Here is a 25,883-nt window from a genome sequence, read left to right as displayed (position 1 = left end):
CTGTAAGAGAACGTATTACATTTAAAATCTGCTCACTTACACAAGATTATTTATGGAGAAGCCCATGAATATATGCTCAATCTAATCGATCTACCATCTAGAAATGCCCTGAGAACTGCTATGATCCTACCTCAATCTACATTATCCCACCTGCAGGAATGTAAAATACAAGACCCTTTACGCTTCGTCCTTCCCTTACATCAGTCCAAAATCATAGAATGTTCTGCCAAAACAACTTAAAGAGCTCATCAATCACCAGCTGTTCAAGAAGTCCCTAAAAACCTTCTTATTCGACAAGGCTTATTCCACTGGCAACTCCAACCTCTCTCGCTTGTTGGCGATTCACCCCTGACATTTACCCCATGCTATCCCATGTTCCTTCCCCTCCTGACTCATTCCGAATCTGTGCCATCTATGTATTGCATTGCATCCTCTTGATTTAATGTAAGCCACATTGCGCCTGCTCATGTGGGAAAATATGGGGTAAAAACACACCAAATAAATAATAAATAAAAAATAAATGCAGAATGTCTAAATTCTAATGCACGCAGCCAAACAGGGGAGTAGTTATAGGCAGGGAAATGGGCATTTCATAGACATTCCAAAACTTACATGCACTGTTGTAGAATATGGCTTTCTGTGCCTAAATCTGTGCAACGATATTTACGCCAAGTAAAACGTGGCCTAAATGGACATGACCAAATTTGGTCACATGGAGAGGAGCTCAGCATATTCTATATATGGCATGGAAATTTAAGCCCATTCTATAAAGAATGCCCCTAGGTATATTTTTTTTACCACGCGGATTTTTCAGGCGCCATATATAAAATCTGGCCCAAAGTGTGTAAAAAAAGGGGTTCAACTGGCACTTTTCTAAACTTATGTGGACAATTTTGCACGATACTTGTGAAATCATGTGTGCAAGTTTATAGAATTAGGGGGTCCAATGCCTCACATAACAATTCACTCAAAAAACATTTGGCTTTCAAAATACAAATTACAAAGAAAGAGGAAAAAAAGGAACTTCAATTATAGATGCCTTTTAGAAAAAGAACTTTACTTAGGTAACACTTATCAATCATTAGCTCCCAAAAATTCCTCTAAAATTGTATGAAAACAATCTTCACACAACAGCCAGAGCTCGCATTATTTCAAGCTACATACAATGATCTTACTTATTTCATATGGGTTGTCTCTCAAATTTAGCCGACAGAAATGGGGACCTTTTTGATAGGCTTCCATTGCTGTTCCAATATTTCAGCCCTAAAAATGTACATTTTAAACAGTGTTTAATGGATTATTTTCTTATCAAGTCACCAACTTGTATTAGGAAATTAGACTATTATAAAGTGTTTACGAAAGATTTGAAAACCTATCTTTTAAAACTTTTTAATAATGATTGAATGATTTTTCATATTTGTGTATGCTTGGAAATTGCCCAGCTCATTTAAGTTTGTAGGCCACATAGAATTCCGGTGGGATTTTGCAAGTTATAAGCCTTATTGTAACTGCAATCAAAATCATCACTTGATTGACTTCATATCTTCATACAAATTAATGCACAAAATTCTTGAAAGCCATTTATCAATGCATATGACCTTGTCATGTTTATGCTTCATAAAGATCTTTGTTTCGATTGCAGAATTCTGCTACGGTCTCACCATTCAGAGACTTCCTGATAACAAGATGATGCATGATGTTAAATACAATGCCCCCAAAGCTTTGTTGGGTTATGTGGAGGGGCATAATCGAACATCGCCGGCGATCTATGTTGGCGGCGGCGCTACAGCTGGCTGGAACCGTATTATCGAAAAAGATGGCCGGCCATCTTTTTTTCCCGATAATACGGTTTAGCCCGGCCAAATGCCTTGGAGTTCGCCGGGTTTGAGATGGCCGGGTTTGTTTTTCAGCGATAATGGAAAGTTATGTCGGCCATCTCAAACCCCGGCCAAATTCAAGGCATTTGGCCATGGGAGGAGCCAGCATTTTTAGTGCACTGGCCCCCCTGACATTCCAGGACACCAACCAGCTACCCTAGGGGTCACTGCGTTGGACTTCAGAAAAGCTCCCACGTGCATAACTCCCTTATTTTGGGAGCTGAGCCCCCAACCCCCCCCCCCCCAACCCACTACCCACAAATGTACTGCACCCACTAAAATTGCTCCAGGGACCTGCATACAGCCTCTAGGACTTATTGCTGCTGTATAACTTTGGCACACCAGTTCACACCTGAAGACTAATCTCTCTGAAAAAGTCCTTTCTTGAAATAAACATGTTTACTCACAGTTAATTGCAGATCAGAGGTCCCTGGTACTAAGATTAGCAGTAGGTCAGAGCTGGCACAATGGTGTACAATGCCCTCTTTCAGCACCATTCAAGGTAAGAACTACATTCTCTAAGGTGGGTAACAGATGAAAGGGAACTAAAGCTGGCTTACAAAAATGGCCACTACCGCATGGGCTACAACAGGAAACAAAACAGGGCACACTCTGACCCAGTTAGCAGGGGGGGAAAAGCACCATGGGAGTAGAGCCCAGTACCCTACACCCACCACAATGGATTGCTAATGTGACTCTGCAGGGCACCTAACAGAAAAGGTGTCACACTCACCCGAGAGCCACATCGCAACCAGGGAAAGGCTGTCGGAGGATACAACACATTCTGCTGTTATGGAGGTGGGTACGGCATTTGAGGCTGGCATACAGGCTGGCAAAAAAGGCTTTTAGTTTATTTTTTTTAGTATGGAAGGGGGTTGGTGACCACTGGGGGAGTATGGGGAGGTCATCCCCCATTCTCTCCAGTGGTCATCTGGTCAGTTGGGGCACCTTTTTGAGGCTTGGTCGTGAAAATAAAAGGACCAAGTAAACCCGGCGAAATACTGCTTAACGCCGCTTTTGTTTTTCCATTATCGGCGAAAGCCGGCCATCTGGTAGCCACGCCCATGCCCGCCCATGTCCCGCCTTCGCTAATCTACCGACACACCCCCTTGAACTTTCACCGGCGAAGTGACGGGAAAGCGGCAATGCTGTCTAAAATGCCGCTTTCGATTATATCGATTTCACCGCTTTTAAGAAATTGCCGGCCATTTCCCGATTTGTGTTGGAAGATAGCCGGCGAGCACTTTGGATTATAAGCTGGATAGTGACCGTCCCACACCGGTGCTCAAACTGGATATTCAATGTCGGCCCATATTCCCTCAACCAGCATTGAATATCTAGTTTCACTTTTGACCACAGCAACTTAACCAAGAAAGTTGATATTCAGTGCTAACTGGTTAAGTGCTTAGTGGCTAAAGATAGGCCTGCTATTTATGTGGCCTATTTTAACTGCTACATGTGGAGGGGCATAATCGAACACCTATCTCCATGGGCGTCTATGTCCGAAAACGGGTACGTGAAGAGGTGGGACAGACTGTATTTTCAAAAAAATGGACGTTTTTCAGCTGGGCGTTTGTTTTTTTTAGCGATGGAAACTAAAAATGCCCAGCTCAAAAACGTCCTTATCCGAGCCATTTGGTCATGGGAGGGGCCACGATTCGTAGTACACTCGCCCCCGTGACATGCCAGGACACCAACTGGACACCCTAGAGGTCAGTGCGATGGACTTCAGAGAACGCTCCCACATGTATAGCTCCCTTACCACAGGTGCTGAGCCCCCAACCCCCCTCCCCCAAAACCCACTACCCACAAATGTACAACACTACCATAACTCTTAGGGGTGAAGGAGGCACCTACATGTGGGTACAGTGGGTTTTGGAGACCTCCCATTTACCAGCACAAATGTTACAGGTAGGGGGGGATGGGTCTGGGTCCACCTGGCTGAAGTGTACTGCGGTACCCACTAAAAGTTCTCCAGGGACCTGCATACACACAGGCCTCTAGGACTTGTTGCTGCTATCAAACATATAAACGGCGAGTGACCGAACTCACTTGCAAATGCGCAGTAGAGACTTCCCTCTCTGTCCCGCCCCCATGTCAATACGTGATGACGGGGGCGGGACAGAGAGGGAAACTGTGCTCCCCCCCCCCCCGAGGTCGCCGCCACCGGTAACCCCCCCCCCCCCGAGTCGCCGCCACCACCCCTCCACCCGGCCCGGGCCCTCTGATCGCAATTAATTCAACTTACATTGCTGCAGCACGCAGATCTGCTGAGCTCCGGTCGGCCTTCCTTCCCTGCCTGTGTCCCGCCTCGCCGACGGTACGTCACACGAGGGCGGGACACAGGCAGAGAAGGAAGGCCAGGCCAATGGGAGCTCAGCTGATCTGCGTGCTGCAGCGATGTAAGTTGAATTAATTGCGATCAGAGGGCCCGGCCCTGGTGGAGGGGTGGTGGCGGCGGTGTTGACTCAGGGAGGGGCCACCGATAGTGGCGACCTCGGGGGGGGGGGGGGCCTTGGAAAACCCCCATTCCAATAGTAGCCCATTTTAACGGGCTCAATGGCTAGTATAACATTGGCACACCAGTTGACACCTGAAGACTAATCTCTCCGAAAATGTCCTTTATTGGAATAAGCACGCTTACTCACAGTTAACTGCAGATCAGAGGTTGTGCCCCACTGGCAATGAGTCTCACTGGTACTGAGATTAGCAGTAGGTCAGAGCTGGCAGAACGCTGTACAATGCCCTCTTTCAGCCACATTCAAGGTAAGAACTGTAACATGGCTAACACGTGAAAGGGATCTAAAACTGGCTTACAAAAATGGCCACTACCTCATGGACTACCGGAAACAAAACAAGGCACACTCTGACCCAGAAAGCAGGGGGAAAAGCACCATGGGAGTAGAGCCTACCAACTACCAACATCGTGAGCATTTGCCACAAGCTAGTGGAATCACGGAGCCCAATACCCTACACCCACCACAATGCATTGCTGATGTGGCTCTGCAGTGCGCATAACAGAAAAGTTGTCACACTCACCCGAGAGCCACATCAGAATCAGGGAAAGGCTGTCACAGGATAGAACACATTCTGCTGTCATGGAGATGGGTACGGCATTTGAGGCTGGCATACAAGCTGAGATAAAAAGTTTGTTTTTTTTTTGGTGGGAGGGGGTTAGGGACCACTGGGGGAGTCCGGAGAGGTCATCCCCAATTGCCTCCAGTGGTCATCTGGTCAGTTGGGGCACTTTTTTGGGACTTGTTTGTGAAAAAAAGGGTCCACAAAAAGTGACCCAAAATCACGGTAAAAAAAGCCTTTTTTTTTTCGATTATCAGCTAAAGAAGCCCATCTCTCCTCTGCCGATAACCACGCCCCAGTTCCGCCTTCACCACGCCTCCGACACACCCTCGTCAACTTTACCCGTTTCCGTGACGGATTGCAGTTGGAAACGCCCAAAATCGGCTTTCGATTATACCGATTTGGGTGCCTACGGGAGAAAGACGCCCATCTCCCGATTTGGGTCGCAATATAGGCGTTTTTCTCTTTCGATTATAAGCAGGATAGCCAGTTTGGCCTAACCAACTATCCAGCTCATTTTCGAAGGAGATTGCTGGCCATCTTCTGACACAAATTGGGAGATGGCCGGCAATCTCCTGAACCCGGCCAAATCGGTGTAATCGAAAGCCGATGTTGGTCGGCGCCAACTGCTTTCCGTCGCAGAGCCGGCCAAACTTCAAGGGGACGTGTCGTAGGGTAGCGAAGGCGGGACGGGGGCAGGATGGGGGCGTGATTTGAGATGGCCGGCTTCGCCCAATAATGGAAAAAAGAAAGCCAGCCTTGATGAGCATTTCGCCGGCTTCACTTGGTCCCTTTATTTTCAGGACCAAGCTTCAAAAAGGTGCCCCAACTGACCAAATGACCACCTGAGGGAATCAGGGATGACCTCCCCTTACTCTCCCAGTGGTCACCAACCCCCTCCCACCCAAAACAAATATATATTTTCTTTTGTCAGCCTCTATGTCAGCCTCAAATGTCATACCCAGCTCCCTGACAGCAGTATGCAGGTCCCTGGAGCAGTATTTAGTGGGTGCAGTGCACTTCAGGCAGGTGGACCCAGGCCCATCCCCCCTACCTGTTACACTTGTGGTGGTAAATAGGAGCCCTCCAACCCTCCCCCCCCCAAAAAAAACCCACTGTACCCACATGTAGGTGTCCCCCTTCACCTCTAAGAGCTATGGTAGTGGTGTACAGTTGTGGGGAGTAGGTTTTTGGGGGGATTTGGGGGACTCAGCACACAAGGTAAGGGTGCTGTGCAACTGGGAGGTATTTTTGAAGTCCACTGCAGTGCCCCCTAGGGTGCCCGGTTGGTGTCCTGGCATGTCAGGGGGACCAGTGCACTACAAATGCTGGCTCCTCCCACGACCAAATACCTTGGATTTGGCCGGGTTTGAGATCACCGGCATTAGTTTCCATTATCGGCGAAAACCAATGCTGGCCATCTCAAATCTGGTCATCTCTGACATTTGGCCGGCCCAAACAGTATTATCAAAATGAAAGATGGCCGGCCATCTTTTTCAATAATACGGTTCGGGATTGCTCTTTGCGACACTGGCCAAATAGACGGCGCCGTTTGATTATGCCCCTCCACGTCGCACAATATGGCTGGTGGTGGCTAGCTGTAAACCGTGGCTATTCAGCAAGAGATAACCAGTTATTTCCTACTGAGTATTCACAGTTAGGCACTAAAACACCGTTTAAATGGCCAGGAGGAGTTCATGGTCGGTTAAATAGTTTTGAAGAATGTCCAGAAACTTCTTACTTGAACCATCCAATCAGAGACAGTTTCCTCAGGGAATATCTAATCGCAAGCTTGTATCACAGATTTCATCATCCTAAGTGACTCAAGGACAGTTTACCATTCTCACAGTTCCTTTGGTTTCAGGCGATTTGTTCATCTCATGATGATTTCTAGATTCAGTCTAAAGGTTTTTGTTAACATTTATTTGAACAGTGTTATGTTATATCTGTAATCAAGAGAGAACACCAGCAACCTATTTTTTAAAATAATTGTGAGCTTTTATTGTCTACTGGAGCTTCCATCTTAGGAAAATTGGAGGATGGTAATATGGTGCACATGGCAAGGTTTTCCCCATTGACTGCTGAGATTTCAGTGCTATTTAGATGGCATTAGAATATTTTATCTGCTTATCCTTGTTTTGAAAACACAAAGTTTATGTCCATTTCAAGTTCTCAGTCAAAATGTCTGCCATGACCTCTAGTAGCAATCTTGCAGTACTACCACCTGCACCATCACTGATTTGAAAGGTAGGCACAGAGTGGGGGAGGGGATAAGCTACAGGTAGTGGGGGGAGACTATGTCGGGAGTCTGTGTGGGCTGAATATAGCCTGTGCCCACATAACTGCCAGCTCCTGACTCTGCCCCCAATGCCACCCAGGGTCTGCCTGAACTTGACATCAGAAGTTTCTAAGAATATTCAGTGACACTACCCACTCAAATATTGCTCAATTTCCGCAGACAGCCTGCAGAGAATGATTTGAACAGGCAGGGACCTCTTCTGCCCACTTAAATCATTTTGAATGTCAAAACTTTTGTCCCTAAGCAATTTTCAAAAGGAAAATGTGCTTGTGCTCTCCCTTTGAAAACTGTTGCAAAGGTTATAGGTAAAAATACCCTATGACTCTGTACAACTGTGTACAGATTGAAAAATTACCTCCCATAATATCGCCTCCTAACATTAGCCTGAAATTTTTAAGATTGTCATTTTAAAAGTGTAAAACTCTTAACCTTCTGCAATTTGTACAAATGTCGTCTGTGAAAATCCAGAAACTGGTATTGTTGATTTGGGAGACATTGAGGACTTCCCTTTGTATAAGGCATTAATCACCCTAATTTCTTAAGATCAATGATTACAGAAAATGCTTTATAACAGAAAATACAATACCTCCTATTAAGTGTAGCCATATGACAGATCAGGAAACAAGTACAGATATAAAGCCAAGGTCAAAATAATATAACAATCAGACAGATGTTACCACTGAATACAATTTACACTTGTTTGCTTCCAACGGGAAGATGAAAAACAAGTTTTCCGGTACACATGAGCATTCACTATATATTAACTAACATTATTTATTATATTATACAACAGTTTTGAGAATCATGTAAGGGACTAAATTCCTGCAGATATCACAGTTTTTACTAGGATACAAATCTTGGTCCTGTCCTTGTTCTATTGACCATGCCAAATTAAAAATGAAGTATTGAAGTTGAATAAATATGATAATAGGATCTGTAACTGACCAATAAATTTAAAAAACCGAAACAGTCTGCCCAATATTCAGCGCTATTTAACTGGTCAGAACGGTTGTTGACCGGTTAAATAGTGCTTAACCAGCTATCCAACAATATTCAGCAGAGGATAACTGGCTATCCTTCGCTGAATATCCCTGATTAGCGGCTAGCAGATAACCGGTTATATCATGTGATATAACCAGCTATCCACCAATTTTTAAAGAGGGTTTAGCAGCTCTATTTGGCTGCGTCAAACAGTGGAATATCTTTGACCTGTTTGAGGATAACCGGCTAAGTCTGAATACCTACTTAGTTTGTTATCTTCAAACCAGCCAAAAATAACCCGGATATTCAACGCCGATCATCGGAAAAGGCCCAAACTTGAATATCCAGACTTAGCTCAGACCACGGGAGTTAGCCGTCTAACTCCCCTGGTCTGAATATCAGCCCCCAGTAAATATAATAAAATGAAGCATGTTATTTCAGCTGATAGCCCCTCTGCAAATGTGGAAAGAGAATAACAAAGCAGAAAAAAAATCCTTTAAGAAAGGCATAATCAAAAGGAAATGAGATGAGTAAGTGGTCAAAGTCACTCTCTGTCCTCCAGGCATGACCATGTATTTATACACTGAAGGTTATGTTTATGAGAAGTGACAAAAATCCCTGTTTGGAGCAATGATAGGAGAAGGCAAATAAGCATCTTAGCCTAGAAAACAGTGTCAGTCAGTAGCTGTGAACATTTTGCTGTAGAAGGTTGTAGAGTAAAGGCAGAAGTAGGATGTAAAAAGCCAGAAACCTCCTCACAACAAATGGAGATACTTATTGTGTGATGCAGTGATGGGGTGTGTGCATATATATACTCCCTCATTCTATAACTTTAGTATCTAAATATAAGTATATTTATAGAATACTAGTACTTGATTCCAAGAAAAATGCTATAAAAGTAGTTCTATAAATTAGCACCTATGGGAGGAGGTCATACACCTATGTATGTTATAAAATAGATATTTTTCTTGTTGGAGTGGAAGAGCCAGGATGCTCTGCAAGTACCAGAACATGTGTTTTACCCAAGAAAAGAGGGTACTGGGCGGAAGGAAGTCTTGACAGGAGATTTGGGAAAGTCACACTGAGTATACAGAGACCCAGCCAGGAAGACTACTGTTATTCATCAGGAGGTTGTAGTTGACTGCCTCTGATTCTTTATTAGAAGTAAAATCCCTCTTGGTTGCTCTGAAGAACTGCTGGCTTGGGTTGCTGTTGGCCACAGGGCCTTATCATTACGAACATATTAGATCTAAGATCAGACTGACTTTAAGAGTCAAATTAGTGTGCAATTGCATGTACACACACCAAAAATATTGTGCTTTCCATAATATGTCTGACCAAATCAGGCATTTCTTGTAGTAAATTCACATGACTCTCTGAAGTCTACACATTTTTATATTAACAGATTGTCTCACTATCAACGTATGGCAGAATATAATCTTTGAACTTAATTGTATCACTAATGGATTTAATCACTTCTTTGCATCTGTTGGCACTCAACTCGCTCACTAAATTAGCATGCATGGTAATATGGATTTCGGGAGCACAGTACAAATTCTCAACACTCTTTTTCACCTCTCAGAATGAAATTGTAACATGTAGTACATCAAAGTCAAAATATACATGGTCCTTACAGATGCCAGGCCATGATTATTTACAGACTTATCTAATAGAATGTAATGCACTATATTTTTTTCTAAATGAGGCTGTTATTTCTTAAGATTAAAAACTGCGAGTGTCAATTGTTTGCACAAAATGCTAATCTGTTCAACATCTGTTTATAAGCTTGAAAAGATGACCTGTTGTGTAACCCAGTTTAAATTCTTATTCAGAGCAGGGCTGCTCTCACATCAGATTTTTGTCTGGATTTTGAAGCACAGATTGAGCTTCTTTACTGAATCAATAGCAAATATTTCACATTTTCTTGTAGGGATATACTTGTCCATGGCTTTTTTGCATGCCTGAGGCCTATATTAGCCACACTCAACCAAACAGTCTTCTGGAAGCAATGCATTCTGGACTTTGTGCTTCCTGCCAAGGATCTGTTGTTTGTGTGAAGAGATTGAAAGCTGCCTTTGTTCATTGTTCTTTGAGTGAATATGGTGCTTGAAACTTTGCATGTTATGTTTATGCCCTAAAAATACTTTGAGTGCAAAAATGCATGTGTACCAACCTAGACCGGTTTGATACCAGGGATCATCCCAGCCTGTGTTATGTCCATCTGCACCTCAGATTATGGGCACCCATTTTAATACATGAACACCTGAGTCTCTTTGTTCCTTCTGGTATCAGTGAATTCAGATCATTCAATCTTTCACATGTTCAGAAGTTATCCATACAACACTGATGAGCAGACTTCTCCTCATGAGATTTTTCAACAACCTATTCACATCATATCATCATCATAGTAAGCTAAGGCTTCTTACTTATTTGTGTTATCAGGAAAATTTATGTCACTAGGGAAAGAAACCTTACCAATGCAGTAAACTATAGTTATTATGGGGTCGATATTCAAAGCAATTTATCCAGTCAGAAATGGCTACAGACCAGTTAAATTGCCTGTTTGGGGCTAACAGCTCATTTTCAGCAGCACTTAACCAGTTAATGCCACTGAAAATAACCGGTTAGCACCAAACTGGGAGTGTTCCAGTGGTGGAGTCGGCACTTGGCCGGTTAAGTTCAAATATTCAGCTCTTAACCATCCAGACTGCTGCATAAATAGGACCGCATAAAAGTGAGTCTTATCTTTATGTGGTGACCCATAGCTAGTAAAAATGCTGAATATCACAGTTAACTGAATTTGGGGCTCATTTTCAAAGCATTTAGACTTACAAAGTGCCATAGGTTACCACGTTTTAGCCAGCTTCAGAAATCCAGATATTTAATGCCAGTTCCCAGGTGTGGAATGGAACTGAATTTCTGGATTTAACACCGATGGCAGTCAGCACAATGATCGCTGCTGGCTGAATATAGGGATCTCTATTTTTGTAATCAAGTGATGTTTCAGATTATTGCTATTCGCTGAGCCTGCAATAAATAAATCAATCTATCTATCTATCTACCTATCTTTCTACCTATCTAGATTTTATATTACCAATAAGTTATCATTATTTGAACATTTTTTATTGCCAGCAATCCATAGTTCAAACCTTTGGGGGGGCAGGTGTAAATCATACCCTAGACAAGAAGAGCTCTAATATAAGTAATTGCCTCTTACTAAATATACCTATATTCTCAGCTCCTTCTCAACCATTATGATTTTTTTTTTTGCTAATTGTTAGGCCACCTTAAATATGCCTCAATTTGAAGACTTTATGATTCAATTACATGTGATCTATTTTTTTGTTTGTTTTTATATTGTTATTAGAGCAGTAATCTTTAACCTAATAGAATAATTTGGATCAAGCATGAGAATAACAGAGGAGAAAGATATGGTTTGCATGTTGGATATCATATTAATGCAGTATTGAACATGGTGATGAGAACATAGGGGTCGTTTTACCAAAGTGTGGAAACTACTGCCCTTATTGCAGGTTTAACACTAAAGTTAATGTGCAAAAAGTGCAAAACCTGTGAAATAAAATTTGGGATATCATCCTGAATAAATGTGCAATAAGCCTACATTCATGCGGAACCACCTTACCTAAACAATGAAGGGCATAATCGAACGGCGCCCCGACCGTATTATCGAAATAAGATAGCTGGCTATCTTTTGTTTCGATAATACGGTCCAAGCTGGCCAAATCTCAGCATTTGCACCGGCTTTTGAGATGGCTGGCATCGATTTCCGGCGATAATGGAAACTAATGCCGGCGATCTCAAACCTGGCCAAATCCAAGCCCTTTGGTCGTGGGAGAAGCCAGCATTTGTAGTGCACTGGTCCCCCTGACATGCCAGGACACCAACTGGGCACCCTAGGGGGCACTGCAGTGGACTTCAAAAATTGCTCCCAGGTGCATAGCTCCCTTACCTTCGGTGTTGAGCCCCACAAATCCTCCCCCCCAAAACCCACTCTCCACAACTGTACACCACTACCATAGCCCTAAGGGATGAAGGGGGCACCTACTTGTGGGTACAGTGGGGTTTTTTTGGGGGGGGGGGGTTGGAGGGCTCCCATTTACCACTACAAGTGTAACAGGTAGCGGGGGATGGGCCTGGGTTCACCTGCCTAAAATGCACTACACCCACAAAAAACTGCTTCAGGGACCTGCGTACTGCTGTCAGGGAGCTGGGTATTACATATCAGGCTGGCAAAAAATATATATTTTTTTTTTGGTGGGAGGGGGTTGGTGACCACTGGGGGAGTAAGGGGAGGTGATCCCCGATTCCCTCCGGTGGTCATCTGGTCAGTTGGGGCACCTTTTTGAAGCTTGGTACTGAAAAAAGGGACCAAGCCCTGCGATGGAAAGCAGTTGCAGCCAGCCAAATCGGCTTTCGATTATACCGATTTGGCCGGGTTTAGGAGATCGCCGGCCATCTCCCGATTTGTGTCGGAAGATGGCCGGCGATCTCCTTCGAAAATAAGCAGGAATGTCTCCACCACCTAGTGATTATCATCATGATAGATGCAGAAGTAATTTTGCTTTAAACATAAACAGTTACCATAGTTTTTAATCAAGCGGATCTGATCCTTAGAAAAGTAGTAGTGATGTCATCTAGGTGAGATGGTGGGTGTGAGTGTAGGCTTATTGCAAATTTATTCAGGATGACAAATCCCAAATTTTATTTATATTAGTAAGTTTTGAATATGTCAGCAGATCCTTTTTTTAAATACTACTAGAATTACAGATTTCCCAACCTAGATGCATCATTCCAATTTCTGCATTCTGTTTAAATAGACCTTCACAGATATGCATTAGAGAATTTTGTCAATGGTATTTACACCTGCTCCAAGTCAGACTGGAGGAGTAGCCTTTTGGTTAGTGCAGCAGGCTTTGATCCTAGTAACCTGGATTCAGTTCTCACTGCTGCTCCTTGTGGCCTTGGGCAAGTCATTTAAGGACCCCTTTTCCTAAGCCGCACCAGATTGGAGTTACCGCTCGGTTAGCGCATGGCCCCTGCGGTAATTTCAATTTTGGCGCATGTCCGCTACGCGCATCTGGAAAATATTTTTTATTTTCTGGCATGCATAACGGACGCGCGCTACGTGCATTTGACCTGCATAAGTCATTACCACCCAGATTCTTTACCGCTAGGTCTATGGCTGGCGGTAAGGTCTCAGACCCAAAATGGACACGCGGCAATTTTGATTTTGCTGCACGTCCATTTCTGGCCCCAAAAAAGAGGTCATTTTTACAGACGTGCTAAAAAATGGATCGGCACACGCCCTAAACCCATTCCTACACTACCACAAGCCATTTTTCAGCGCACCCTTGTAAAAGGACCCCCTAACCATCCAGTGCCCCAGGTACAAAAACTTAGATTATGAGTCATCCAGGGACAGAGAATGTTCCTGCATATAATATGTATAGCACTACATATATCTAGTAGCACTATAGAAATGATTAGCAGTAGTCATGCACAATCCCCAACTTACTTATTTGGAGCTGGAGCTTACAGAAATGATATACATTGATATGATGTTGCAGTACAAGTCTATGGAAAAGCATTCAGGGATTTATTCTGATTGACATATAGATTTAGGAAGGATTATTTTTATCTGGACTGAATTAAATATGAATGCAAGAAGTAAATGTTTTTGGTTGTTGCTCTTACTGGGGTTTTGTCTTTTGCCAAATTACAACTGTTAGTAAATATAAAATAGGAACTGAGCTACTAATCTTCTTGTAATACAATCAACTATGTAACTAATTCATCTATCCAGATGTTTAATCAATGACATAAAGACTCTTTTCACAGCACTGAAAAACAAGACATGAATTCAGTAAACGTGTCTTATCACCTAGGGATTGAAGGCTGTGTTTTGAAAATGTGGTTTTTGGCTTTTAAAAAAAAGTCTATGATGATGTCGCTTACTGTGTTCACCATAATAAACTCTGCACTGTTAGCCCTGGCAAACAAACGATAAACTGTCCTGCTAATTCTTTGAGAAAGCAATTTTCCAGGGAAGTGAATCTGATCTACAGCTCATTGCTTCTTGTGTGGGCAGCGTTCTTGATTCTTTGAGCACTGAACACAACATTAATGATTTGGTTCAAATAAAAGCTGTGAATATGTAATCATATTAAATTCTGAAACTATTAATTTATGCAGATGGTGCTTTGCTCTCTCCCTACATAATACAACTTGTTTTACTATGTAAATTAGAACCCTGGTGCCTCCTGAGCTGAAGAAGTTATTGACATAAGTCTAAGCAACAAAATCACCCCCTCTTCTTGATCCTCGGCCCTCCCTCTCCCCCCCCATCCCTCCAAGGAATGATCAGAGTTTTGGGGGGGATGCTAAGAGCCACCAGGGTGGCAGAAGTATGGATTGTGTTTGTCACATAGGCAGTGGCGCACCTAGGGTAGTTGACACCCGGGGCTGGTCGTTTTTTAACACCACCCTCCAAAATCCAGTACTAGGCATACCGAGAATACAAAACACTCAGGACCTATAGAGCAATTCTAGCATACCATAAGAAGTAATTTCTACAAGTCAAACAAGGAAAAGGAAAGCATCTTAAACACTACAGTGAGCTCTAGAACATCAATTCACCTATTGTAAAACAAAACCAGCCAGAATAGTACAGATGATCGATCCTACACAGTTAATGTCAACTGAAAGCCATGATTTTTCACAAACACAGGCACACCCTAATCCACTATAGAATAAGTAATTATAAACTTTCTATTTAGACAAAAATTAGGATTTCGGTCTAACCATAGCACCGAAACAGTACTAGTTACTCTCATGAATAAGTTCAAACAAACAATTGCAATTGGCAAGAATATACTACAGTACTTCGGAATTGGAGGCAATGTTCTCAATTGGTTCAAGGGGTTCCTGACCACATGATCATACCAAGTGACATCTAATTCGACTACATCAACCACATGGATACCTGAATGCGGAGTTCCACAGGGATCCCCCCTCTCACCAACCTTATTCAACCTAATGATAATACCCTTGGCCAAACTACTATCAAACCAAAACCTCAACCCATACATATACGCAGACGACGTAACGATCTACATCCCATTTAAACAAGACTGAGGACTGGAAGTTGCCTACACCTGGTTTAAAAGATAGTAAAGATAGGGTTATGTAGAACAGCGATAATTCAAGGGTTGGGAGGGGGATTAATTTGAGGTTTTAAATTATATGTCACAGCTGTGAGGTATCTAAGTCAGCAGACAGTAACAGGGTTGTAATTACTGCAGTTGAGCATGCTGGTTGGGCAGTTTGCCCCTTAAGAAGGTAATTCTATAAGAATCCACACCTAAATGACAATTTTCTGGCTATGCACTAATCTGTGAGTACACACTTATCATTGATAATGCGTACTATGCAGCTGGGCATTCATATGGGTGGCATCTGGGTAGAGCATGGGCAAGGTCCACAGTTACATTTATAACTGATGGATTACTCTAGGCACATATCTCTCAAATCTAGGTGCAAGCATTTATACCAGTGCTAATGCCTGAACACATACATGAGTGTATACCCAGTTAAGCTAGTACTCTATACAGGAAAGTAGGCACCAATGTTCCTTTATCAATTGACTCCAAATAGGCACATTCTAGATGCTTAAATTTAGGTGTCTCTTTATAAAATTTTGTTCTTTAAGAGGAAACCCATTCCAGAAGAAGAACATGATAATTTGTAGGGTTTGATGTAACACTTTTAAGCTTTTTTTATTTTTCCTGCGCCTTTGATGGATATCATTAAGACGTTTAATGCTGCCTGTCAAACAAGAGTGACATTCAAGATAAATGCTTATTTGTCAGAGGGAGTAGGATGGTTGACCTCACACAGGTTATGTTATGTTAAGGATAGTAATTTAGTATTGTTAAGTACTTTGCAGTCTTTCTAACAAGAGGTAGTCTTGTTTTGTTTGATATTTTGATACCCTCTTGCTCTCTTGTGTTTTGATCAAGGATTTGTATCTCCTCATAGGAGTGGCCTAGTGGTTAGGGTGGTGGACTTTGGTTCTTGGGGAACTGAGAAACTGAATTCGATTCCCAGCACAGGCAGCTCCTTGTGACTCTGGGCAAGTCACTTAACCCTCCATTGCCCGCCGCATTGAGCCTGCCATGAGTGGGAAAGTGCGGGGTACAAATGTAACAAAAATAAATACATGTCAGGTTCAAAGCGGGCCACAATATATTACAATAAACCCACACACTAAAACTACCGCCAACAACTTTCTAGCATGGCTTAGTCAAAGGACCCCTAAATGCTCAGAAGCCCATTTTATACCTATGAGCTTCTGAGCATTTAGGGGCCCTTTTTACTAAAGGTTTGGTGTGCGGCAACAGGCTTGCCATGTGCCAATCCAAAACTACCACTGGGCTACCGCAGGAGCCCGGTGGTAGTTCCCACCCCTAGTGCATGCCATTTCCAGCACACTGCCCAGTTACCACCAGGTTAGTGCAGGAGCCTTTACCGCCACCTCAATGGGTGGTGATAAGTGCTCCCCCCAAAAATGGCCGTGCAGCAAGTGGTTCACTTGCTGCATGGCCATTTCTTTTCCAGCAAAGGAAACAACCTTTTACCCGCTGCCCCCTTTTACCACAGCTTAGTAAAAGGACCTCTTAGCGTGCATTAATTCTGTAAGCATCTGCTAAGCTTTAGTAAAAGTGCCCCTATAAGCTATGAATTTATGTGCTTAAAGTTCATTTGTACACTCGAAAATGTTAGAATTTGGAATAAAAATGTGTTGTTAAAAAAATGTGCAAAAACAGGGAGAAAAAAATCTGAAAATTACCCAAGAGTGAACCAGCATTTTTTGTCTGTGCACTTCCCCATAAGCTACAAATCAAGGGTCCTGTTTACTAAGCCACACTATAGGTGTGCTAGCATTTTTAGCGCATGCTCAAAAAGCTACTGCACCATAGTAAACAGGGCCCTAAGCATGTTGAAAGTCAATACTGAAATGCGGATAGCAAACACAGAATCACTGGCTCTAATAAACATAAACATAAACACTTATGCAGTTGGCCGTAGTGCTGTTAAGTACTTCTTTAAAAAAATTGGGCACTTAAATCAATAATTTTATTCATTTAAAATAAGCTGTATTAGTCGAAATTATCCATATCACATTGAAGTATGATTTTTGGAAATCCAGGGGTGGGGTCAGAAGTTATCTGGTGAGTGGTGCCCCTAACTGATAATGATCTGCATTTAAAAAGTTATTTCAGTTCTGGTTCATTTTGAGACCTTGTCCCAAATTTTGAGCATTTTTAATTTAATTTCACACATTTCTATTAATACATTTTAATTTAACAGTTGTTAAGAGATTTAAAACATGTACAAACAGATTGTGATTAAGAACATGCCATAAGAATAGTCATACTGGGTCAGTGTCGTCCTTCCAATCTAGGGTTGGCAGAATCCCAAAGAGTAGCAATTCCATGCTATTGATCCCAGGGATAATAGCGGCTTTCCCCATGTCTATCTTATTAAGAGATTAAGAAATTTTTTCCAGGAACTTGTCCAAATCTTTTTTAAAACCCAAATATGATAACGGCTTTTATCATATTTTCCAGCAACGAGTTCCAGAGTTTAACAATTCATTCAGTGAAAAAAAAAAATATTTCCTCTCATTCTTTTTTTAAAGTATCACCATGTAATTTCATGGAGTGTCCCCTAGTCTTTGTACTTTTTGAAAGAGTAAAAAATCAATTCATGTTTACCCATTCTAACTAACTCAGGGTTTTGTGGACCACTATCATATCCCCCCTCAGATGTCTGGGGATTTCAGGTTTCTATATTCAGGCTATTATTAATTGTCTATCTGACTAATAAGGCATTGTCTTGTGATAGTAGATGTTTAGCAAACTGTATTTTGGCTTTTTTTGCAAGGAAACTTATATATCCTTTACTATATGGGTAATTGAAATTTGCCATTATTATACTGTTGCCATGTTTGCTAGCTTCCCTATTTCCTGCTAAATTTTTATTTTGTTTGACTCAATTCCCTCTTTTACATATGGCGCACCCCTCCCTTCTCCAATTTTATCCACCCTAGCATTGCAATATAATCTGTACCTTGGTAACAAGATGTCCCATTGGGTGTCCTCCTTCCGCCAGGTCTCTGAGATACGTCTTCCAAGTTTGTTTAACATATTCAAGAGTTCTATCCCACCCATCCAAAGCAATAGCTGAGCAGTTTAAATATCAAATCCGAAAAGGGAGGAGAAAGGAGAGACTGGTAGAAGAAAAGCAGGATGATGGGGGAAGGGGCCCTTTTACTAAGCTGCAGTAAAAGGGGCCCTGTACTAGTAGTGGCAGCCGTGTTTGCCGTGCACTGAGGCACTTTTTACCACAATAGATAAAAAGCCCAAAAAAAGAAATGGCCATGTGGTAAGTTTGCACTTACCGAATGACCATTTCAGTGAGAGCACTTACCGCCACCCATTGAAATAGCGGTAATGGCTCCCACGCTAACCCGGCGGTAACTGGGCAGCACTACTGTTGGGTCACCCACTGTGGTAATATTATTCTGGAATTTCTAGTAGTGTCTGAAATGCCACATGCTGGGGGTGGAACTACCACTGAAGGCCGCATTAGGCCAGTGGTAGTTCCAATTTGCCACACGTCAAGTCCATTACCATGCGGCAACCCTTTAGTAAAAGGGCACCTTAGTGCTATATACTCCAACTCTCCATCTTATTTTTTAGGCTTCTCACATTTGTATGGACATTTCAAATTGTATTTTTCCCTTGCATCTGCAAACTTGACAGGGATACTTTGAAATCTTTACTCTCCTCTCCTTTTAAAGGCTCCTGGCTTTCTTTCACCTTTGTTGTAACCTCAGTTGGGATTTTCTAAATGTCCTGTTTTTGATAGCATCCTTCAAGGGTACCTCTCTCCAAACTATGTACTCCTGGTGACTTTTGGCCCCTACTTCCCCAGCCCTGATTCATAGAAGGCACAGGATATAAATAATTTTAAATAAATTAATAAATTAAAATCTAGTTTAAATTAAAGCTGCTCTGTCTTCTTTTTTAAAGGATAGTACCAGCAGCCTGGTTTCATCCTGGTGAAGGTGGAGTCCATTCTTTCAGAATAGTCTCCCTCTTTCCCAGAATGTTGATTGATTATGATAATTAAGGGGGGTTCGTTATTGGTGCGGTCTACATAAAGGAAGGAAGTTATCAATGTGGGCTACCATTAAAATATGTTATTTTATCACAAGTTGTGCTATTTTAAGCAATGAGGCACTGTGCTAAAATAGCACAACTTGCGGTAAAATAACCTATCTTAATGGAAGGCCACATTGATAACTTTCCCCCATGACAAGTTATTTTACCACAACTCATACTATTTTAGCACAGATCCTATTGTATGTAATGAGACCTAGGGGTCCTTTCACTAAGCCACAGTAAAAAGTGACGTAGGCGTAGGTTTTGGGCATGCACAGAAATATTTTTCAGTACATGTACCAAAAATGCCCTTTTTTCCCCGGAAAATGGACATGCGGCAAAATCAAAATTGCTACACGTCCATTTTGGGTGCCTGACCTTACTGCCAGCCATAGACCTAGCAGTAAGGAATCTGCGTGGTAATGACCTACGTGCGTCAGATGCCACTTGGTGCGTGTCCGATACGCGTGCCAGAAAATTAAAAATATTTTTCAGGTGCGCACCAAAAATAAAATTACCACAAGAGCCACACGATAGTTGGGCGGTACGTTCATTTTGGTGCACGTTGGCCACGCATAGACGCTTACACAGCTTAGTAAAAGGGGCCCCTAGTTGCTAATAACCAGGTTAACTTTAAAATAGTCCATTTCATCAGGAGCCCACTATAACGTCCCCCCTTATGGTTTATTGTATATTGAAGCTTGATATATTGCCTTATCTGGCGCACAGGTCAAAGCTGTTTACAAATCAAATTATACAAATCTGAAAAGAACTCCAAATTCATGAATAGGACAAGTATTCATTGATAGCTCCAGAACTATCTACCACTGCAAGCAACATGGTGCCCTTGCTCTATGTGTCTGCCCTGTGATATAAATGGAGGCTAAATGCTGGGCACATCCCCTGTATTTACTACACAACCTTTGCACTTACCATGTGCCAGTTTTTGCACCTAATGCACTGCTAATTTCAAAAACGCACCATACTTTAGTAAAAGGGCCTTTAAAATCTGCACTCACACTACCTCTTTGCAGTAGGATAAACAACACACTCATTACCAAATAAAAACAATAGAACTCAGGAGGTCTTAGCAAAACAATAGCTGCAGCTTCGTTATATATAACAACAATATTAAAGAGATAACAATATACTGCAAATTACTTCACAAAATTGTTTTATCTACCTCACTATGCACCCAGTCAGTGTCGAAGTAGTCACTTGTGAGTACCAAAGACTGTCACATTTTCTTATTGAAATAATAATACATGACTTGCTGTTTGGCAGAGACATTCCCACATTCATGAGTGCCCAAAACAAACATCAAGTCTCTTGAGGATTGATTGTCCATTAATGCTCAAACCTAAACCCTTTTCCAAACAGGCCCTTTTCCACCTCCAGCTGCGTCCAAATCACCACACCCACCCGCCCACCCAAAAATCAGCCAAAAAAAGGATGGGAGGGACAAATGATTCCACCACATCCCCCCATCCACCCTATTATTTCCTCCTAAGCTCCCACTCACCACTGCAGGCTTGGCCATGTTATATACCCTTAGGTTCATCCTCGGGGCATTTTAATGCTATCAAGTCGAGTCTAACTCAGTGATTCTCTGGAAAGTTCTCTGATGGCACCCAACATAATAGCCTGGACAAAATGGCCCCTCCCACAAAGTAACTCTTGAGAAAATAGGTCCCATGACAAAAATAAAAAGTATACCATTAGCGTGGGAGCCCCTTAGACAGGCATTTTTAAACAATTGCTCTGTTTTAAAATACTGATTTTAAATTACTCTGAGTGCTGTTATAAGCAGTTTTATTTGTGATATTAATTAATGAAAAATATGAAAAGCACATAAATGGTTTTAATCAGTTTTGCAATTATAAATGTGTTTTAATTAAAAAAATATATATATTTTTTGGTCTGCAAATTAAACGCCTTGCATGAATTTCTTCACAAATGTGGTTAATAAAGCAAAACAAATAAATGCTGTCATAAAAAGAAAATAAACCAAGGATCTATTTTTCATCCTCAACATATGCATAATATTCCATTTACTTTAGTGGATCTAGATAGCCTTTGCCTAAAATACATTTTTGTTGTTGTATTAACATTTTTCATCTGAAGAACATGTTGGTTTCACAGCATACCAAATGCTCAACTGATATTGACAGCTAAGTTGTAGCTATTGTGTTTCTGAATTTGGTGTATCTCTGAACTATCTACCATGTGCTGCTACTTACCACTAGAGTCTGCAATGTTCCTGTGTTCATAAGCTTTAACAATGCTTTGTATTTATGGTAGGTTTAAAGAGCTCCCAGTTGTCTGATCACCAGCCAACCCCCCAGAACTCATTTCTCTGCTGCTACTTCCTGTTACCACATAGCCAGGATGTGGCAGAGACAAGGCAGACACAAGACTTTTGGGGTCGGCTGGTAATCAGTTTTCCTGAAACACAGGGATCCTTATCAGTGGCATCGTGAGGGCAGCTGACACCCGGGGCGGGTCGCTGCGGCGCACCCTCCCCCCTCAGGAGCGCAACCCCCCCCCCCCGAGAACATACCTGGAAGGCAGTGAGGGACAGGCAGGAGAGCCAATCCGCCGAGTGCACGCCGCTGGGGGGTGTCGGCGCCTCGCTGGTTCCCTGCTCTCTCTGCCCCGGAACAGGAAGTAACCTGTTCTGGGGCAGAGAGAGCAAGGAACCAGTGAGGCGCCGACACCCCCCAGCGGCATGCACCCGGGGTGGACCGCCCCACCCTTCCTACGCCACTGATCCTTATCCTCTGCAAGTAAAAATCAGGTAGTAAGATTGAGCATTGATGCTTTATTTTCTAACAGTGTGCCATATGGTGAGTTTTCCCCCTGTCTGGTACTGTTCATGTCTGTTCGGGCTAATTTGTCAGGGGCAGGTTGATCGGGCCCTTTTGACAGGGGGCTAATTTGTTGGGGGCTTTATATGTGGGCAGGTCATTTTGACAGTGGCTACTGTGTTGGGGACTTTTTTTTGTTTAAGATTTTTTTTTGTTGGGGCTATTTTGATGGGGCTATGTTGACCCAGTACCTTCTCCGATGGATCCTTTGGTTTTCTATGTAGTAAATCAATTTTGCATACACTTTCTTTTAGGTGCCCAAATGATATAAATGAAAACAAATATATGCTCATCCATCCATCCTCACTTGATAATCACCCCATCCAGGTTGGACTGCACAAATAGTTTATATATAGTTTCAATGGATAGCTTAGTGCTTCCCAAACTGTAGGTCATGACCCATACATGTGTTTGGGATTGCAACCTGAGCGGGCACTACATAGTCACATCATTAAGGTGCATCATTATGATGTGCCTTAGGGGGGTCAAGGGGGCCGTGGCTGAGAAAAGATTGAGAAGCACTGGGATAGCTTATTATTATTTCCAATGATGTTTATTGGATAGAGAGACTCACAGAAAATATGCAGAAGTTTAAAAGATAACTTTGATGAATTAACAGTTCTACTTTACATGATATCTATACTAATGAACATCTATAACACTGATTTCAAAGAGGAAAAGAACAAAAACTTTATATATATTGACCTGGATTAAATAACTTTTTAAAAATTTTAGAGTTCAAAAATTGTGAAACTTCTGTGGATGTTTCATGTTTTAAAAGATGTAAAATGTATATTATCTAAAAAACATATTTTCTATAATATGTTTCTTTGTGATTTTATTTTTCTTAAATGAGATAAATCTTGCGATAGTTTAGGTTAAAGTCTGGAAAAAAAACATTAGAAATAGGTCAATTCATTTTAAATGGTATCTTTTTTCATTACTTTCTTCTTTAAAATATAATAATGTGCATAATTCCACACAGTGAAAGTCATGTAGGGCTTGATTCTGTAAATGGCATCCAAAGATTGGCACCAAAAGGATGGAGTAGTAAGTGGCAGTGTTCTGTGCTTTACTGTCTTCACAGAATAATAGATTTAAGTCATTGCCATGCTTAATTTTAGTTGTGAGCATTTGCGCCTGCGAAAGGCTGGTGTAAATGCTCGCATCTAACTACTGTCAGATAGGCATGGAGATGGAAGTATTCTATAACTCCATGCCTAAATCCCGGGAATGTCCCTGACCAGCCCATGCCCCTCCCTTGGCCAAGCCCCCTTTGGAGTTGTGTGAGAGATGAATCGGGCACACAGGTTCTAGAATTGGTGTGGATTTCAAATCTGTGCGTAATACGTAATTGGTGACAATTAGTTCTTGTTAAAGGTCAATTATCGAATGTCATCACCAATTTAGCCAATTACTTTAGGGTCGGATCTGCGATTCATGTCCAAAATTTCATGCCAAACCTTGGGAGACCTGTACAGAATGTTTTTTTATTTTTTTTTTTTTGGGGGGGGGGGTAACAAAGTCCTTGTTTACAGAAAGATATTTTATGTTAATTTTTCTTACCTTTCCAACATAGAGAGGGTCAGTACCGGTGTATTCTTCCAGGACAAAGAACTGATTCCATACCCAACTGCGCTTGGTTCTGGACTTCCCTGACTGGAAATAGGGCTTGGAGCGGGACCTTGCAATTTCCGCTTGACTCAGACACAACAAAAGAGCTAATATCTGCAGAAAATGGCACAATTCCACTTTACCCATCTTCATGTTATTTAGCTTTTTTTTTTTCCTTTTTGCAAGAGAACTCTTGACAAGAAAGCAGGAGCACTTCCAGCTGGCTTAGTGACTCTGGCCTCAGGCAGGATGTCAAGCAGGAGTTCAGAGATAATAATTTGTGCAGGGTTTAATTTGAAAAGGCCACCACTATCACATAGCCTTCACTGGAGAAATCGAGAAAAAGATGCCTATCAAAAAACATAAACAAGAAAGAACTATAGTCAGAGAAAGACAAACCACCGATGTTTTCAGTTTTTACTTGTCAGACTAACAAAAGTATTTCTTTTTCTGAGGAGTAGAAGATCAAACACCACTTTTTGAAGTATTGTAATTGAGAAAAGAACAGAGTTCTCATATATGGTTCATACAAGAAATTGAGATATGTAGCCAGGAAATTTTCATTTAGTGGGTCTTTTACAAAAGTGCGCTAGGAATATATGGGTGTCTCTAGAGTTTATCACATGTATATTCAACACATGTGATAAAAACGCAAGTGCACCTTTGTAAAAGGACCCCTTAATGAGAAATTAACCACAAAACATGGAGGAATGCTTTATCCCTACAACTGAAATACACATATATCAAAGAGAAGGGTAGGTAGGCTCTTCCAAAAGACAGAAGGGAGACAAGTGATTCTGTTCGTGATGTTTTATTAGAAATACACCAAAAATCTTTTGGTTTATTTCTAGTAAAATATAACAAACTGAATCACTGCATCTCCCTTATATCCCTCGGAAGAGCCTACGTACCCTATTCTTTGATATATGTGAATTTTCATTTCATGTCACTTCCCCATGTTGTTTACAGGAATTGTTATTTTATTTGTATTTTTCTGGCCATTTTGTCAGTTTCCAATAATAGTGCACTATGTGGAAAGAGGGCACGAAGACTGGACCCTTTTCCCGAGTTAGTGCAAACACACATTTGGAGGTTCATTATTGAGAAAAAGTATGCACTCTTAATAAAAACAATGTGCCCTCTTTCTACATAGTGGAATAGATTCTGTAAATGGCACCCAAATTTGGGCACACACAAAACAACAACAAAAAAAGCATTGTAACATAGTAGATGATGACAGAAAAAGACCTGCACAGTCCATCCAGTCTGCCCAACAAGATAAACTCATATGTGCTACTTTTTGTGTATACCTTACTTTGATTTGCATCTGCCATTTTCAGGGTACAGAGCGTAGAAGTCTTGCCCAGCATTAGCCCCGCCTCCCAACCACCAGCCCCACCTCCCCCCACCGGCTCTGCCACCCAATCTCGGCTAAGCTTCTGAGGATCCATTCCACTGAATGTTATTCTATAAAAAGCGCTGTGAGTGGGTGCCATTTATAGAATAGTGTGTAACGTTGATATCTGTGTCCAACTTTAGGCGCAAAGATTTACACCAAATGAAACTTGATGTAAATCCTTGCCTGTAAATTAGGCGCGGATTCCCTGAATTATATAATACTGCGCACATCTTTAGTGAATTTCCCTGACCCACCCATGCCCATCCAATGGCCATGCCCCATTTCAGTTGCACAAAGGATTTACACATACATCTTTATAGAATAGTGCCTAGCAAGATGCGCATGTAAATCCAAATTGTTGCCAATTAACAGCAAGAATTAATTGGTACTGCCCAATTATTGGTGCTAATTGGATTGTACCTTGATTAAATTGTGTGTGTAAATTGGGTGTGTGCCCAAATTTGTGAGTGCAATTTTGAGCGCCATATATAGAATCTGGGGGAGTGTACACTACTTCCA

At 41.8% G+C, this 25,883-nt stretch overlaps 1 protein-coding gene across 1 annotated transcript in view; it reads right to left on the bottom strand.

The window, feature by feature from the left end:
• Positions 1–24,118, bottom strand: part of CDH7 (cadherin 7) — a 335,699-nt gene extending 311,581 nt beyond the window's left edge. Inside the window, exon 1 of the mRNA XM_030212588.1 lies at positions 23,918–24,118. Coding sequence (XP_030068448.1) covers positions 23,918–24,118 — 201 coding nt within the window. The remainder of the gene's footprint in view (positions 1–23,917) is intronic.
• Positions 24,119–25,883: the final 1,765 nt, after the last annotated feature.

Source organism: Microcaecilia unicolor, chromosome 1, assembly GCF_901765095.1.
Source record: "Microcaecilia unicolor chromosome 1, aMicUni1.1, whole genome shotgun sequence".
Taxonomy (NCBI): domain Eukaryota; kingdom Metazoa; phylum Chordata; class Amphibia; order Gymnophiona; family Siphonopidae; genus Microcaecilia; species Microcaecilia unicolor.
Note: the sequence above shows the minus strand (reverse complement) of the source record. Positions and strands in the feature narration are given on the sequence as shown.